This window comes from Neoarius graeffei, chromosome 3, assembly GCF_027579695.1.
Source record: "Neoarius graeffei isolate fNeoGra1 chromosome 3, fNeoGra1.pri, whole genome shotgun sequence".
Classification (NCBI taxonomy): Eukaryota; Metazoa; Chordata; class Actinopteri; order Siluriformes; family Ariidae; genus Neoarius; species Neoarius graeffei.
Window position 1 is genome coordinate 15,593,513 of NC_083571.1, and position 18,331 is coordinate 15,611,843.

The 18,331-nt window shown below is 46.2% G+C and overlaps 1 protein-coding gene and 1 pseudogene across 1 annotated transcript; one reads left to right on the forward strand and one right to left on the reverse strand.

Moving 5' to 3' along the window:
• Positions 1–5,270: 5,270 nt before the first annotated feature.
• Positions 5,271–5,961, reverse strand: LOC132882722 (gap junction Cx32.2 protein-like; annotated as a pseudogene).
• An 11,019-nt stretch (positions 5,962–16,980) lies between these two features.
• On the forward strand, positions 16,981–17,655 carry LOC132882501 (gap junction Cx32.2 protein-like). Its single transcript, XM_060915617.1, has one exon. It carries the CDS (start codon positions 16,981–16,983, stop codon positions 17,653–17,655), a length of 675 nt encoding a protein of 224 aa, XP_060771600.1.
• Positions 17,656–18,331: the final 676 nt, after the last annotated feature.

The following is an 18,331-nucleotide window of genomic DNA, read 5'->3' on the forward strand; positions in this document are numbered from 1 at the left end:
TCCATTGTTTCAGTTGTTTATTATTGTAAACCTTAATGTATTGTTTAATGCATTGTTTAAAGCATTTGCACTGTTCTGCAAATTTATTCCATATACCCGTAGGCTATGGGAAGTTAATGCATTGATATTCTGAAGTTTATGAACTTTCAATCTAAACCTGACAAATTTGTTGAATTAATGCAATTTAAATGTTTTAATTTGGCTTGTCTAGTAGCCTACAGTTTAGCCTCTTTTTTTACTTCTATGAAAAGTGTTCACGGAAATGAGACTGAAATGACCTCTATTTAAATGTGAAAAACAAAAGCCTCTAATTTTAAACAGAATTTTGAAATAAATACACTTTATATGAATGAACATTTGGTCTTCAAAAAACTTTTTCCCCAAAGATGAACTTGGAAAAGGGGGGGTTGTCTTACATTCAGGGTCGTCCTATATTCGGGCCAATACGGTATTTCAAGATGTTGGTGAACCTCCTCCCATACTATTTGGTTGTGTGCAAACCAATCCTCCACAGCCTGTACCTGGCTTGGCGCATTGTCCCAGGGAAATGGGGATGGTTGATAGCCAAGTATGCACTGAAATGGCATTAACTGTGTTGCAGAGTGTTTGAGGGAGTTTTGTGCATACTTGGCCCATGCGAGAAAATGTGCCCAGTCCCCCTGGTTGTGCATGCAGAAGATTCTCAGGAAGCAGCCGATTTCCTGGTTGGTTCTCTCAACTTGGGCATTGGACTGAGGGTGGTAGCTGGAAGTAAGGCTCACTGATACGCCTAAACTCTCCATGAAGCAGGTCCAGAAGCAAGAGATGAATTGAGAGCCCTGGTCACTGACTATATCCTCTGGGATAGCATAATATCTAAATACATACTGGAAGAGGAGTTCTGCTGTTTGGGACGCCGTTGGGATGCCAGGTAAGGGGATGATCTTAAGAGCTTTTGAGAAGTGGTCAATGGTTACCATAATAGTCATGTTACCTTCTGAGGGAGGGAGGTCAGTGATGAACTCAATGGCTATATGGGACCAGGGTCTCTGAGGAATAGGATGGGGGCACAACTTGCCAGCAGGAGGGTTTCTAGGAACCTTTGCCTGTGCACAAGTAGAACAAGATGCAGTGACCTGGTTGATTTCAGTAAGCATGTTCTCCCACCAAGGCTTATTCTTCAGCATTTGATGAGTGCAATGGGTGCCAGGATGGCCTGTGGCGTGTGATGAATGGGCCCATGTGATTAGTCAACCTCAAAACCACTTGGGCACGTAGAATAGACGAGGTGGGAGGTTATTAGGAAGAGCTTGCAGTTGAGACTTCTTTATCTCTCTGTCTAGGTCCCAAGTGATGGACTGTACAAAGCATTGAGATGGGATAATGGGATGGTTAACAGACTCTTGGTGCATGGAACCAAAATTTTGAGATAAGGCATTGGCCTTGGTGTTCTTGGAACCGGGATGGAATGAAATGGTGAAATTGAACCTTGTGAAGAATAGTGCCCACCTGACCTGGTGCTGATTTAGCCCCTTGGCTTTCTTGAAGTACAACCCCGATTCCAAAAAAGTTGGGACAAAGTATAAATTGTGAATAAAAACGGAATGCAATGATGTGGAAGTTTCAAAATTCCATATTTTATTCAGAATAGAACATAGATAACATATCAAATGTTTAAACTGAGAAAATGTATCATTTAAAGAGAAAAATTAGGTGATTTTAAATTTCATGACAACAACACATCTCAAAAAAGTTGGGACAAGGCCATGTTTCCCACTGTGAGACATCCCCTTTTCTCTTTACAACAGTCTGTAAATGTCTGGGGACTGAGGAGACAAGTTGCTCAAGTTTAGGGATAGGAAGGTTAACCCATTCTTGTCTAATGTAGGATTTTAGTTGCTCAACTGTCTTAGGTCTTTTTTGTCGTATCTTCCGTTTTATGATGCGCCAAATGTTTTCTATGGGTGAAAGATCTGGACTGCAGGCTGGCCAGTTCAGTACCCGGACACTTCTTCTACGCAGCCATGATGCTGTAATTGATGCAGTACGTGGTTTGGCATTGTCATGTTGGAAAATGTAAGGTCTTCCCTGAAAGAGACGTCGTCTGGATGGGAGCATATGTTGCTCTAGAACCTGGATATACCTTTCAGCATTGATGGTGTCTTTCCAGATGTGTAAGCTGCCCATGCCACACGCACTAATGCAACCCCATACCATCAGAGATGCAGGCTTCTGAACTGAGCACTGATAACAACTTGGGTCGTCCTTCTCCTCTTTAGTCCGAATGACACGGGGTCCCTGATTTCCATAAAGAACTTCAAATTTTGATTCGTCTGACCACAGAACATTTTTCCACTTTGCCACAGTCCATTTTAAATGAGCCTTGGCCCAGAGAAGACGTCTGCGCTTCTGGATCATGTTTAGATACGGCTTCTTCTTTGAACTATAGAGTTTTAGCTGGCAATGGTGGATGGCACGGTGAATTGTGTTCACAGATAATGTTCTCTGGAAATATTCCTGAGCCCATTTTGTGATTTCCAATACAGAAGCATGCCTGTATGTGATGCAGTGCCGTCTAAGGGCCCGAAGATCACGGGAACCCAGTATGGTTTTCCAGCCTTGATCCTTACGCACAGAGATTCTTCCAGATTCTCTGAATCTTTTGATGATATTATGCAGTGTAGATGATGATATGTTCAAACTCTTTGCAATTTTACACTGTCGAACTCCTTTCTGATATTGCTCCACTATTTGTTGGCGCAGAATTAGGGGGATTGGTGATCCTCTTCCCATCTTTACTTCTGAGAGCCGCTGCCACTCCAAGATGCTCTTTTTATACCCAGTCATGTTAATGACCTATTGCCAATTGACCTAATGAGTTGCAATTTGGTCCTCCAGCTGTTCCTTTTTTGTACCTTTAACTTTTCCAGCCTCTTATTGCCCCTGTCCCAACTTTTTTGAGATGTGTTGCTGTCATGAAATTTCAAATGAGCCAATATTTGGCATGAAATTTCAAAATGTCTCACTTTCGACATTTGATATGTTGTCTATGTTCTATTGTGAATACAATATCAGTTTTTGAGATTTGTAAAATTATTGCATTCCGTTTTTATTTACAATTTGTACTTGTCCCAACTTTTTTGGAATTGGGGTTGTATTCAAGATTCTTATGGTCAGTGAGAATAACAAAAGGGTGAGTGGTCCCTTCGAGCCAATGCTGCCGCTCTTCAAGGTCTAACTTAATGGTGAGCAGTTCTCTTTTGCCAAAGTCGTAGTTCCTCTCTGCAGAAGAGTTTTTTTTAGAAGAAAGCTATAGAATGCAGTTTCTGTTTCTCACCAAAATGCTGAGACAGGATAGCCCCTACTCCTGTGTCAGATGCATCCACTTCTAGGACAAAAGGCTTAGTGGGGTCTGGATGCTGAAGGACCAGCGCAGAGGTTTGCCTGCTTGAGACATTGAAATGCTTCATTGGCCTTGGGGTTCCACTGGATGCACTTTGATCCCTTTTTCAGCAACTTTGTTTAGGGGCTGGCTATTGTACTGAAGCCCCTAATGAACCAATGGTAGAAGTTTGTGAACCCCAAGAAATGCTGAAGCTCCCTTATAGAGGTAGGTGTGGGCCAGGACATAACCATGGATACCTTAGAGGAGTCCATGCTAACTCCTTCAGCACTAATAATGTATCCTAGAAAGGAGATACAAACTTGATTAAACTCACATTTCTCGGCTTTGACAGAGAGGTGATTCTCTAGCAGGCATTTAAGAACCGTTCTGTGTTTCTTGCGACTTTCTTCATCGGGGGAGTAGATCAGGATGTCACCTATGTATGTGATGGCATATCTACCTATCATGCCCGTAGCACGTCATTGATTAGGCATTGCAACAAGCTAGGTGCTGAAGAAAGACCATATGGCATCACCTGGTACTCAAAATGGCCGGCAATCATGCTAAAAGCAGGCTTCCATTCATCGACCTTTTTGAGCCTGATCAGATTATATGTGCTGTGTAAATCCAATTTTGAAAAGATCTTGACTGATCTGAGTTGTTCTCAGGCCACAGGAAGAAGAGGAAGGGAATAAGGCTATTTGATGGATACCTGGTTCAAATCTCTAATCTATACATGGTTGAAGTCCACCTTCTAGTTTCTCCATGAAGAAGAAGCCTGCAGAAGCTGGAGACTTGGAAAGGTGGATGTATCCTTGCTTAAGGGCCTCCTGAATGACATATTCAGCCACACTTCAGGAACCTTGTGAAATGGTGAGCAGACTTTCAGCTATTTCAATCCTTTCAGGTTCATGGTCAAAAACTCTCTTAAACATAGAGAGGAACTGCTTATAAGAAGTTGCTTGCTCAACGTCCTTGTTCCAAATGGCACTTGCCCAGCATAGTGCTTTGCCCGTGAGAAAAGAAAGGAACTTAGCGATCTTGTGTTTACTGGAAAGAGTAGACATGGTAGTGAAATACATGGGGCATTGAAGTAAAAAACCTTTACAGTCGAGAGCATCTCCAACAAATTTCTCTGGTGCAGGAAGCTGTAGCGCAGGGCTAGGAATGGACTCGGGGCGCAGTAGGAGGCCTGCGACATCACGGTTGCTAGGTGCATCACAGGGGTGTTGAGGTCTGCTTGCATCTGATGATGTTCTCCTAATAAGCATCCCTGAACGTTTAGAGCAGTCTGCTTCGCCTCTTCCGCAACATTCATGGTGGCGAAGTATCCTGTCAGGGTGCAGGCACTTACAGATGTATGCACAGAGGAGAGTGGGGTGCAAACTATCAACAAAGCCAAGATGTGAGACAGGAATTGAAGTCAGGAAACTAGCGAGGGTTGGGCAATTGGCAATGTAGTAGAGGAGAGACTAAGAGCGTAAACATGAAATGAAGAACAAAGGTCAGAGAATAGAGAGGCAGTCAGAAAATACAAGGCTTGGTATTTTGATAGCGCTGGATAGAGCAGAACGATACTTTGCGTTGGAGCGGTGTGAAAGAGTAGCTTAAGCAGGGGAAGAGCTAATCAGGGAGATGCGTGGTAGCTGTAATTAATCCTCTGGTGACAGAGGATGCTGTGGTTCTTGGGGATTGTACTTCTGAGTGTCCATATTTGTAGTTTGTGTGTTCTCAGCAGATTTACTGCAGTATCTTGGATTTTTAAAAAATAGATCATGGTATTTTGCAATATCAAGTAGTTAGCTACTTATTATTATTATTGCTTGGTGTTCTGTCACACCCTTAGCTCTCCAAGTAGTGCGTTATAAGTCATTCCTTGCAAATCCAGATTGCTTTTAATTCGACTTCAGCAATGTGTTTCTTTAGTAGTGTATTTATACTGATGCTGTTTATGCCTGGAAGCCCTACAGATCAGATAAAAAAAGCTCTGCTATATTCAGTAACAATGAGACACACGCTACTACCAGCATGAATATGCTGAAGATGGTCTTCTCGGTTGGACGCGACATGAAGCACTCGATAGGAGGAGGACACGGTTTCTCTTCACACATAAGAATAAGTTTCATCACAAAGCCGTACAAGTAGTACTGACCACCGATGAAGCTTGTTTCAAACAAAATGTTCATTAATATGCAAGTCAGGAGCTTTCCTTTGTACTGAAGCTTTCCTGTGGCATATGTGTATTTGGGGTGTTTGGTTCCTCACTTCTCAGCATACGTCAGCCTCAGCTTGTCCTCTTTTTGGATCATGTGCAGGGCATAGCCCAGGTACACCAGTGTCAGTAGGCTCACAAAGATGATCTGGAGAACCCAGAAGTGACTGGGAGAAATCAGGAACTTGTGATCGTAGCACGCGCTCTTGCAGTCAGGCGTGATAATGTTGTACACCATGCTGGACTGCTTGTCACCCCAGACTTTACTGACTCCTGCGCCAAGCACCATGATGCGGAAGATTAAAAGCACTGTCAGCCACACTTTCCTGATGTTTGTGGAGTGTGACTGCACTTTGTCGAGTAACTTGGAGAGAAAACCCCAGTTTCATATGTTTTTTTTCTGCTAGAAACAGAAGGAAAAGTTAAACACTTAAAAAGGGAAATGAGAAAAATATATCAACAATTTTCTGTTAAATTCAAATCCATTTTATTTGTAAAGCACTTGTAGATATAGTATATTTACAGTAGATCCATAATGAGCAAGCTATATGGATATGTACATCGTCAGTCTTATACTTCAATGTGTGTATATTTCATATATTTATATTTCCAAAATAATGTCTGTGGCAGTTTGGAGTAGGTGGGTGGAGCACAGAGGACGGCAGGACAGAGATCAGGTTCAAATTGTTGTTTATTGTTACACTTTTCAGTTTAACAAAGTCTCGAACAGACACACACACTCCAGGTGTCTTGTTCCGGGATGAGCACCTCTGCTGTCTGCTCTCCCTCCTTATATAGGGCGCGGTCACTGGGAAGACACACAAACACAGGTTAATTGCACTCAGGTGTAGTGATTCTGCCACTCACCTTCCCTGACTCCGCCCTCCTGTCACAGACCGGCGCTTGACCACGCCCCCGCTGCCACATACCCCCACCGCCTGACTCAGGCTGGGTGGCCGTCCGGCCTGCAGCCGAGTCCCCCTCCCCTTGACGGGAGAGGAAGTCCGCCACGACCATCTGCGCCCCCGGGCTGTGGACCACCTTGAAATTGAAGGGTTGGAGTTCCAGATACCAACGGGTGATCCGCGCGTTGGCATCCTTCATGCGGTGGAGCCACTGGAGGGGCGCGTGGTCCAAACAGAGGGTGAAAGGGCACCCCAGCAGGTAGTAACGGAGGGCGAGGACCGCCCACTTGATCGCTAGACACTCTTTTTCAATCGTGCTGTAGCGCCCCTCACGCACTGACAGCTTCCTGCTAATGTACAGGATGGGGCGGTCCTCCCCCTCCACCTCCTGGGACAAAACCGCCCCCAGCCCTCTGTCTGACACGTCGGCCTGCAACACAAAAGGGAGAGAAAAGTCAGGGGAGTGTAATAGTGGCCCCCCACACAGTGCAGCCTTTACCTCAGAGAAAGCCCGCTGGCACTGCTCCGTCCACTGGACCGGATCTGGTGCCCCCTTTTTAGTGAGATCAGTCAGCGGGCTGGTGACATCCGAATAATTAGGTATAAACCTACGATAATAGCCAGCCAGCCCCAGGAACTGTCTCACCCCCTTTTTGGTCTTGGGCCTCGGGCAGGCCGCAATTGCTGCGGTCTTGTTAATTTGGGGACACACCTGCCCGTTGCCCAAGTGGAAGCCCAGATACCATACTTCCACCCGCCCAATCGCACACTTCTTAGGGTTGGCTGTGAGACCCGCTCGCCTCAGCGACCTAAGGACGTCCCTTAGGTGTTCCATGTGCCTCGGCCAGTCATTACTATATATGATGATGTTATCAAGATAGGCGGCCGCATAGGTGGTGTGGGGGCGGAGGACCCGGTCCATCAGCCGCTGAAACGTAGCGGGCACCCCAAACAGCCCAAACAGAAGTGTGACGAATTGGTGTAACCCAAACGGTGTGGAAAAGGCCGTTTTTTCTCGGGATAGTGGAGTCAAGGGGATCTGCCAATATCCCTTCGTCAAATCCAGTGTCGAATAAAAGTGAGCCGTGCCTAGTCGATCGAGCAACTCATCAATACGAGGCATTGGGTACGCGTCGAATTTAGACACCGTGTTGACTTTTCTATAGTCCACACAGAACCAGACTGACCCGTCGGCGTTGGGTACCAAGACCACCGGGCTGCTCCAGTCACTGTGGGACTCCTCGACGATGCCCATTTCGAGCATGGTCTGAAGTTCTTCCTGAACCACCTTTTTTTTGTGTTTGGGTAGCCTGTAAGGGCGGCTATGCACTACCACCCCTGGGGGCGTCTCTATGTGGTGCTCTATGAGGTTAGTACGACCGGGCAGGGGCGAGAACACATCCGAAAACTCGGTCTGCAACTGGGCAACCTCCGTGAGTTGGGTCGGGGAGAGGTGGTCTCCCCAGGGGACCGGAGAGGTACGTGATGCCAATGTCCCTTTTTGAACCTCCGGCCCCAGCTCCGCCTTCTCCGGAACCACCGACACCAACGCCATGGGGACCTCCTCGTTCCAGAGTTTAAGCAGATTGAGGTGGTAAATCTGTAGCGCCCCACCCCTGTCCATTCGCCTCACCTCATAGTCGACGTCCCCGACTCGCCGTGTGACCTCAAAGGGTCCTTGCCACTTGGCGATCAATTTGGAGCTCGACGTGGGCAACAGTACGAGTACCTTATCTCCCGGAGTGAACTCTCTAAGGCGCGTACCCTTGTTGTACAGGCGGGCTTGCCGTTCCTGGGCCTGCCGCAAATTCTCCTGAGTTAGGTGGGTGAGCGTGTGGAGTTTTGCACGCAGGTCCATAACATATTGAATTTCGTTTTTGCTTTGTGAAGGTCCCCCCTCCCAATTTTCCCGCAGCACATCCAGGATGCTGCGCGGCTTACGCCCATATAATAATTCGAACGGGGAGAACCCCGTGGAGGCTTGGGGGACCTCTCGCACTGAGAACAACAAGGGCTCGAGCCACTTATCCTAATTACGTGCGTCCTCACTTACGAATTTTTTAATAATATTTTTGAGGGTGCGGTTGAACCGTTCCACTTAACCGTCCATTTGTGGGTGATACACACTGGTGCGGATTGGCTTAATCCCCAATAACCCATACAGTTCACGTAGTGTTCGTGACATAAATGTAGTGCCTTGATCAGCCAGAATCTCTTTCGGGATTCTAACTCAGGAGATGACGCGGAAGAGCGCCTCTGCAATACTGCATGCTGAGATATTGCGCAGAGGCACTGCTTCCGGGTATTACGTTGCATAGTCCACCAGAACTAATATAAAGCGGTACCCTCGTGCTGACTGATCTAATGGCCCGACGAGATCCATCCCAATTCTCTCAAACAGGGTCTCGATTAATGGAAGAGGGCACAAAGGCACTTTTGGAATGGCCGCTGGATTTACTAACTGGCATTCGCGGCATGCTGTACACCACCTTCGAACATCACCGTGAATCCCCGGCCAATAGAATCAGGCCATTATTCGGGCTAGTGTTTTATCCTGCCCTAAGTGTCCAGCCATGGGATTAAAGTGAGCCGCCTGGAATACCAATTCCCGGCGGCTCTTCGGAATTAAAAGCTGTGTGACTCGCTCTTTAGTTTGAGTGACCTGCGTCACTCAGTATAATCTATCCTTCATAACTGCAAAGTAGGGGAAAGACGGGGTGGCGTTCGGCTGGAGCGTTTGAGCATCGATTACTCTCACTTGGTCAAACGCATGTCGCAGAGTCTCGTCTTGCGATTGTTCTAATGGGAAATCCGCGAGGGATTCCCCAATAGAGAGAGGAGGAGCCGGCAGCTCCTCACTCTGATGCGGAGATGATGTAGACGGCTCTGTGACAGCTGCTCCCGCCAAAGCGACACCGGGACCCCCCCTGTCAAATGGCAGGACCCACTCTTTACTAGGCATGTCATTAAACCCCGAAATCCCGGCCAATCAGTCCCCAAAATTAAAGAGTGGGTAAGGCGAGGATTAACCGCCGCCTTCACTATAAATTTTTCCCCTCTGAAAATAATGTGGACCGACACCAAAGGGTAGCGGTGAACATCCCCGTGCACACACAACACTTTCACCCCCTGTGCTCCCCCCAATGCCTCGTGTTGCACCAGGCTTTGGTGAATTGAGGTCTGATTACAACCCGAATCCACCAATGCCTGATATGTATCCCCTTGGATACTCACCGGTATGCGATACGCTCCGGCCCGATCGAGGGTGGCCTCTGGCGCGTCGGGGATCTGAACCACCACGCCCACTTCCATTGCCGTGCACTGCTGTTGAAGGTGGCCCGGCTCCCCGCAGCACCAGCAAACCGGCCCGGGCTTTCCCTCTGCACCGGTGATCTGGGGCTCACTCACCTGAGGTGGGGGAGAGACAGACACAGAAGGGAGAAACGGGAGGGCACCGCGGGTGCGGCAGGCCGGCTGGGGTGGTGCCAGCCCCCGTGGTGGGGGAATGGGGTGAGGACGGGACACAGGAGGAGGGGGAGAGAGAGAGAGAGAAGAGGAGAGAAGAGAAGATGCCATCTGCTGTCCTGCCACCGGGACAGCCACCAAATGGTCCTCCGCCAGCTCGACTGCCTGATCCAGCGACGCCGGGCGGTGGCACCGGACCCACTCTTCAGTTCCTGCTGGCAAGCGAGCGACGAATTGTTCCAGCACCACCTGGTCGATGATTCCTTTGGCGTCGCGGTTGTTGGCCCTCAGCCACTGCCAGCAGGCATCCCGGAGCTGCTGGCCAAACTCGAACAGCCTGCCGACTTCCTCCAAGCGCAGCGCGCTGCTCCATCAGCCACCCGAGGCTTCGGTGACTTGCTCAAAGAGCGTGATGAACGCCTCGGGGTTGTCCTGCAGGCCCATCTTGGTGACGGTGAGGGGAGATGGGCCCATGGTAGGAGCGCTGGTGGACCCCACCGACACGAGGAGGTGCCGGAACGCCTGTCGATCTTCTTGTTGGGCCAACACCAGGGCCTCGAACCGCTGTTCTTGCTCCTTTCGGAGGGTGAGGAATGCCTGGTGCTGGCTTTGCTGGGCCGTGGCGAGGGCATGGACCAGTTCAGCGAACGGGGAGGACTCCATGGGGCTGTGAGGCTGCTGTGCTCCAGATCCCAGGTTTCGGCACCATTGTGGCAGTTCGGAGTAGGTGGGTGGAGCACAGAGGACGGCAGGACAGAGATCAGGTTCAAATTATTGTTTATTGTTACACTTTTCAGTTTAACAAAGTCTCGAACAGACACAAACATGCCAGGTGTCTTGTTCCGGGATGAGCACCTCTGCTGTCTGCTCTCCCTCCTTATATAGGGCGCGGTCACTGGGAAGACACACAAACACAGGTTAATTGCGCTCAGGTGTAGTGATTCTGCTACTCACCTTCCCTGACTCCGCCCTCCTGTCACAGACCTGCGCTTGACCACGCCCCCGCTGCCACAATGTCAAAACAATATCTAATGTGTCAAGATACACAAGTGATCCCTAAAATCAAAATTATATACTAAATACAAATGTTGTTGGGTTTTTTTTAAGACCAATATATTTGAGAGTGGACTTAGTTCAGCTGTCACGGTTACAGAAATTCCAAAACTGTTTGCTCTTATCTTAAGTCTCCAAAGTTTTGACAGCACACACCAAATTCAAATCTCAAGTTTGCAGATCATCTGAAATCCTTTCTGAATTTCTTTTTTATCAGGGTTGCCACAATAAGTGTCCACCCACAAGGATCGCGCCTAAAATTCCTCACACACACACACACACACACACACACACACACACACACATATATTCTTGTACTTCTCACTTTATGAGGACCCTCATTGACATAATACATTCCATAACTCCTTACCCTAACCTTAACCATCAGAACTAAATATCTAATCCTCGCCTGAATTCTAACCTAAATCTAATTCTAACCCAAACCCTAAAACCAAGTCTTAACCCTCAAACAGCCCTTTGAAGAAGTGAGGACCAGCCAAAATGTCTTCACTTCCCAAAAATGTATTTTGGGCCTCATTATCTAGCAAGTACACACACACACACACACACACACACACACACACACACACACACACGTTTCTCCCACTATCCTTACGAGGGCCTTCCATTTTATATTATTATTAATGTAACCAATTAATGCTATGCGGTACCTAAATCTACCAGCAACCTTAATTCCAGCATCCAAAAGAACAACATGTTGGCTCCTTTGAAAAAAAACAAAATCTTTTTTTTTGCGGGGATGGATAATCCTATCCTCATGGAGACATTTGGTTCCCTCACCTGCCATATTTAACAATTATTCACCAAAGGCAAAGTGAATATCAGTGCTTATTATACATACAGAACACTTTTTGATGGAATAAAAACGTGTTCTATTTCCTTCTAGCAGGTTTCATTAATTTAGTTTGATAGCATCCAATATTGTTAGTATATCGCTTATCCTACATGTATTACATCACTCTACCCACTGGAGAATGAGCGTTGAATATGGTTTATGATATTGCATTGGGTAACATGGTGGTGCAGTGGTTAGCACTGTTGCCTCACAGCAAGAAGGTTCTGGGTTCGAGCCCTGTGGGGGCCTTTCTGTGTGGAGTTTGCAAATTCTCCCTGTATCAGCGTGGGTTTTCTCTGGGTGCTCAGGTTTCCCCCGCAGTTCAAAGACATGCAGTTAGTTTAACTTGGGATGGCCTTGGGCTGAAGTGCCTTTGAGCGACTGTGACAATTTGTAAACAAACATGGCTGCCAGGTTTGCTTCGTTAAATATGGAAGATTTTGAAAGAGAAAGATGAGCTGAACACCCAAAAGGAATGTATAATAATAATACTAATAATATTGACTGACATTTTTCATGGCATATCAGATATATTCCATTCAGCTACTCATCTTCAACTCATTCAGTATCATGCTAGCTGAATGTAGTATACTTGATATATCACTCAACACCAGCCAATATTATTTTAATAATAACCAAGACGAAGTTGAGGTTATTATTCACTGAAATTCATTGAGCAGATAATTTAGTATAAATACACAGGTGATTATTTAAAAAAAGTCATATTAAAAAATCATTTATTTAAAACTCTAAAAAGCGGCTTGCAAATGTAATAAAGGCATGACACAGACTTGTCACTTATCTATGCCGACACATAAAATACTTTGTTTTGAAATAGATAAATTTAAATCACACTTCCACCTTACCTTTGAATAGTTTTAGACCAAACCTTGTAGCATCTTTAGTGTTTTTAGGAACATCATTTTCTTTCATAATTTTGTAATTCTTCCTCACTTACAGTGACAAAGCAATTGGCTACCATTTTGCCAAGTCACAAGAGGTGAAATGAAGAAGAAATGAAGAAGAAATGGTCCAAGTTTCTCGACCAATCAGCACACGTAATTTTCTATAATCACCTGGTTACACTCGATCCTTGACTTGCAAGTGACATCAAAGCAAAATAGAAACCGGGATGTTTGCCATGTTTTTGGATATACAAATGCGGGCTCAAGCAACATTCCATACAAAACATAGTATGTGTTTGTATGACACATAGTATGACATAGCGTGTGCAAGTCATTTTGTTTTTCCACTGCTTTAAACGTTCTTTTAACTATGCCATATCTTTGTGCTGTATACAGTTGTGGTCACAACAGTACTCGTGATTGTGGCATGTTCCAATTTTTTTAGAATTCCATCCCTGATTCGGAAAGAGGGTGAGGAAACTCTGAGGCTTGGTACAGAGAGGAGACAAGCACAGCTGAACAACATCAGCAGGGCTGATCTAACAGAGGCTAAAACCAAAACAGCTCGTGTTTGCAGTTCTCATTTTATCTCAGGTGAGATTCAAAAGCTTTCTCAATATCATGGATGAATTTTATTTTGTTGCTAGAATTTTGCTATAAAATGAGTGTTCTCTTGTCGTGGTTCACTTGGTCATTGTTATATTTTTAACACATGTATTACCATTTCTCTTCGAGGAGCGCCAGCAAAATTATACAATAGAAACGATCCAGACTGGGCACCCACTCAGAAAATGGGTTATGTTTCATCCAAGGTCAAACTTGATTCTTCAGCAGTCAAACCAGAAAGAATATAATATCTGGGTACTCAATGGTCAGTAGAAGCATCTTATCTTCAGAAAAGTCTGACTTTTTTAAATAATATGGGTCAAAACCACACACATCTATCTTCTCTTTGTATCAAATCTTCACTGGACCATTCAAATCATGGTAATACTGAGAAAAATCACCATTGTTTACAGACACACTTTCAGCGGCTGCCATCTGAGTTGCTTTGTATATCCACCATCATGATGGATGCTCATAATGCAGCACATTTTGATCACGTGATTGCAAGTCATCTATTGATGTTAACATGGCAGGAAAAAAAGGCAGCTTCTCAGGTTACGAAGAAAATGGAAAGCCCTCTGTCTTGAAAACTTGTATTGACATTTACAAAGTGCTGGAACTAGAGACTTCTTCCTTCTCCTTTCAGAAAACATCACCATATCAACAGTTATGCATTTTACACAGTTACAGTTATACACTCACTGGCCACCTTATTAGGAACACCCACCCACCTGCTGTTTTATGCAGTTCTCTAATCAGCACAATGCATAAAATCATGCATATACAACTCAAAAGCTTCAGTTAACGTTCACTTCAAACATCAGAATGGGAAAAATTGTGATCTCAAAGTGTGACTTTCCTTCAGAATCAGAATTTATTGTCATTGTACCAAGTACAACAAAATTAAAAGCTAACCTTAAAGTGCAAGACCACATAAAAATAGAACAAGACCTTTTGCTTACTTGCTTAAGGCAGTCCGTCGTTGCTGACAATGACGTCACTCCTGTGTGTCCGCATGTGTCCTGCTGTGGCTGATTAGACCAATTCTTGATTTGCATGTCCGTCTGCAGACGCCACATGTGCGTTCACCTATGCTGTTCGGGGGTTGATGTCACCATCTTCTCTCCTCGCACTGCTGATTGTAGCCGGATGTGAATGTGGCAGTTCCTGGAGCGCATTCCTGACGCCACCTGCTTCTGTTCGCAGCAATTTCCTCTAGGCGCTGAGGCTGCATGCCACATTTTTTAAGGTTTGCCTTCAGGTTGTCCTTGAAGCGTTTGTGCTGCCCCCCAACAGTTCATCTGCCATTAGAGAGTTCCCCATACAGCATGTGTCTCGGCAGGCGGTTGCTGGGCAAGCGGATGATGTGGCCAACCCATCTGAGCTGCCTCTGGAGGAGCAGTGTTTCCAGTGGCTCGATGTCAGCCTTGCGGCAAATCTCGGTGTGAGGAACCTTGTGCCACCACTTTAGTCCAAGTATTCTTTGGAGACATCTCGTGTGGAACTGCTCGAGCATGCGGATGTGCCGCCTGTATGATGTCCAGGTCTCACTAGCATATAGCAGGATTGACAGGCAGATGGCTCTGTACACTGCGACTTTTGTTTTGATTGTAAGGTCTTTGTTGAGGAATACCCTGCCCGCAAGTCTCCCAAAGGATGAGGAGGCAAGGCCGATGCGCCTCTGCACCTCATCTGTGATGTCACCTGTGATGCTGAGCACCGATCCTAAGTAGGTAAATACTGGAACGTTCTTTAACGCTGTGTCTTTGATGGAGAATGTGGCAGGCTCTGTGCCTGGCTGACCCTGGTCCATAGCTTCGGTCTTGTCGCAGTTAATGAGAAGACCAGCTCGTGTGTAAGTGTCGTCCAGTGTGTTTAGGTTTCTCTGAAGCCCTGCGGCTGTGGGGCTGGCAATGCCAGCATCGTCTGCGTATTGTAACTCCAGTATGTCCTCATGTGTGACCCTCATGTGAGCTTTCAGCCTGCGCAGGTTGAACTGGTTGCCATCCAGCCGGCATGTGAGAGAGATACAGTCCTCCGGCTTAATCTGCTGCTTAGCTGCCAGCATCACAGCGGTGAGGAACAGGTTGAAAATCAGTAGATACTTCTGTGACACACGGACAATAGGAGTGAAGCATGTGCTTGGGAAATTTTAAGTGTAGAGGGGGCGCACGGGCCCAATCCACTGGCTTGGCCACCCTGGCAAATGCTCCAGTGGCAGGGAAAACTGAGATGACTGGCTTGCCAGGGGGTTGCAGAGTGTCTGCGGTAGTAGTCAACCGCTGCGCTGACACCCAAGCGCTTGCTCCGAAGGGGTGGGTGGGGGGTGGGTAAGGATAGGAGGTAAGGGTAAAGGGGTGAAGGGGGTACGGGGGAAAGGCAGGGTACGGGGGGTATGGGAGGAGGGTACGAGGGGGGTACTGCCTTTCGTCTGACCTCTCACCTATAACCTTCCGGGCATGGTTGAACCTGCCGGAGGCCTATATTTGACCCCTGCCGGTATAGCCCACAGGGTCCTTGAGGCACTCAAGCCTCCCCACCACGGCAAGGTAGCAGTACGGGGGGAAGAGAACAAGAACAAGACCACATAGGAATAGAACAGACAAAAAAAAAACATCCACACAAGACCATATAAAATAGAACAGTACCCAAAACATACAACACACACAACATCTATCTAAAAAAAAGTGCATATTGCATTTATTATTATTACACAACTGAGGTAGATAACAAATGATAGATAATAAATAATATGGAACAGTCAGCAAGGAGTGGGCTTACTGCATGTTAGCATTCAGCAGGGTTATGGCTCTAGGGATAAAACTGTTCTTGAGTCTGTTAGTCCTGGACCTGATGCACCTATAGTGCCTCCCAGAGGGCAGCAGGTCAAACACATGATGGCTCAGGTGAAAACTGTCCTCAACAATATTTCTTGCTCTGGTGAGGCAGCAAGAGTTGTAGATATTGTCCAAGGTGGGGAAAGGATGGCCGATGATTTTCTGTGCTGTCTTAACCACTCTCTGCAGCCTCTTCCTGTCTGCTTCAGTGCAGCTGACATACATACCACACAGAGATGCAGTACATCAGCAGGCTCTCAATGCAGGCTCTGTAGAAGGTCTCCAGCAGCTTACTACCCAGGTTGTTCTTCTTGAGCACCCCCAGGAAGTGTAGTCACTGCTGGGCCTTCTTGATAACTGCCGTGGTGTTTGCAGACCAGGAGAGGTCTACAGAGATGAGGGTGCTGAGATACCTGAAGATGTTGACCCTCTTTACACAGTCACCGTTGATGTCGAGGGGGGTGAGGCCAGAACTGTTCTTCCTGAAGCCGACAATGATTTCTTTAGTTTTTGTTTAATGTTTAAATTACATGTTTACACTGTCATAATATTTTTTAGCTTATTTCAGCAACAATGTTTGTCCATGCTCCCCTTTGCCAGGTTGAAACAGAACCTTGGACTCTTCTCTTTTTGAATTCAGCTCTCACATCTAACCCACAAAACTGTCTAAAGTACCTTTCTTTAGCAATATTTAAATAACATCAATAAACTGATGATAAAAGCAGTGTTACAGTGAAATTTTATTTTCTTCCATTAAATAAGTGTTCTCCAGGCAAAATGGGTGAATGGGGATTCCTGTCAAAGCTGCTGGATAAGGTGCAGTCGCACTCCACAGTCATTGGGAAGTTATGGATGACCATGCTCTTCATCTTCAGAATCATGGTCAATGGAGCTGGGGCAGAGAAGGTGTGGGGGGATGAGCAGAGTAAAATGGTGTGCAATACCAAACAGCCAGGGTGTACCAATGTGTGCTATGATCAAGCATTCCCCATTTCTCATATCCACTTCTGGACCATGCAGATCATTTTTATGTCCACTCCAGCACTCATGTACCTTGGCCACATCATGCACATCATCCACAAGGAAAATAAGCTCAGGAATTATCGCCAGAGCCAATCGTATAGCTGCCCAAATACACCAATGAGAAGGGGGAAAGTGGAAATTAAAGGTGACTTATTGGCTAGTTACTTGACCAGCATGATCTTTAAGATCTTGCTTGAGGCTGCATTTATAGTAGGACAGTACTGTCTATATGGCTTTGTGACGATCCCAAAAATCAGATGTACGCAATACCCGTGTTCCTACACTGTTGAGTGCTTCATGTCTCGTCCCACTGAGAAAACTGTCTTCTTCATTTTCATGCTGGTCATGTCCTGTGTGTCTTTGCTGCTGAATGTTATTGAGATGTTTTACCTGATTTGCAGGAGGTCCAGAAGATGTAATAAAGCTTGAGTAAGCTTTTAAGGAAAGCAATTTCCAGTAAATGGACATAACTGCACATCTTGAGACAACAAGAAGAAAAATGGTTCATTATTGTCAACATTGGCTTGTACGAGTGTTTATAAATTCAATGTATTTAAAAACCCATTTCGCCTAGCCATTGTTTGATTTCATGTTCTCTTATATTTCCAGGGAAAAAAAAATAGTCTGGTGTGGCAGCGGGGATGTGGCCAAGCATCAATCTGTGAATGGAGGGTGGAGTCAGGGAAGGTGAGTGGTCGTATCACTACACCTGTTGTCAATTAAGGTGTGTTTGTGTGTCTCTTACAGTGACAGCGCCCTATAAAAGGAGAGAGAGGAGGGGAGATTGGGGCCGAGAACTGGATAATAGTCTGTGTATATGAGTGTGTGTTTGAGCTGAAAAGCAAAAATAAAGAAAATAACTCTGAAGCAGGCGGCATGGTAGTGTAGTGGTTAGTGCCGTTGCCTCACAGCAAGAAGGTCCGGGTTTGAGCCCCGTGGCTGCCGAGGGCCTTTCTGTGCAGAGTTTGCATGTTCTCCCCGTGTCCACATGGGTTTCCTCCGGGTGCTCCGGTTTCCCCCACAGTCCAAAGACATGCAGGTTAGGTTAACTGGTGACTCTAAATTGACCGTAGGTGTGAATGTGAGTGTGAATGGTTGTCTGTGT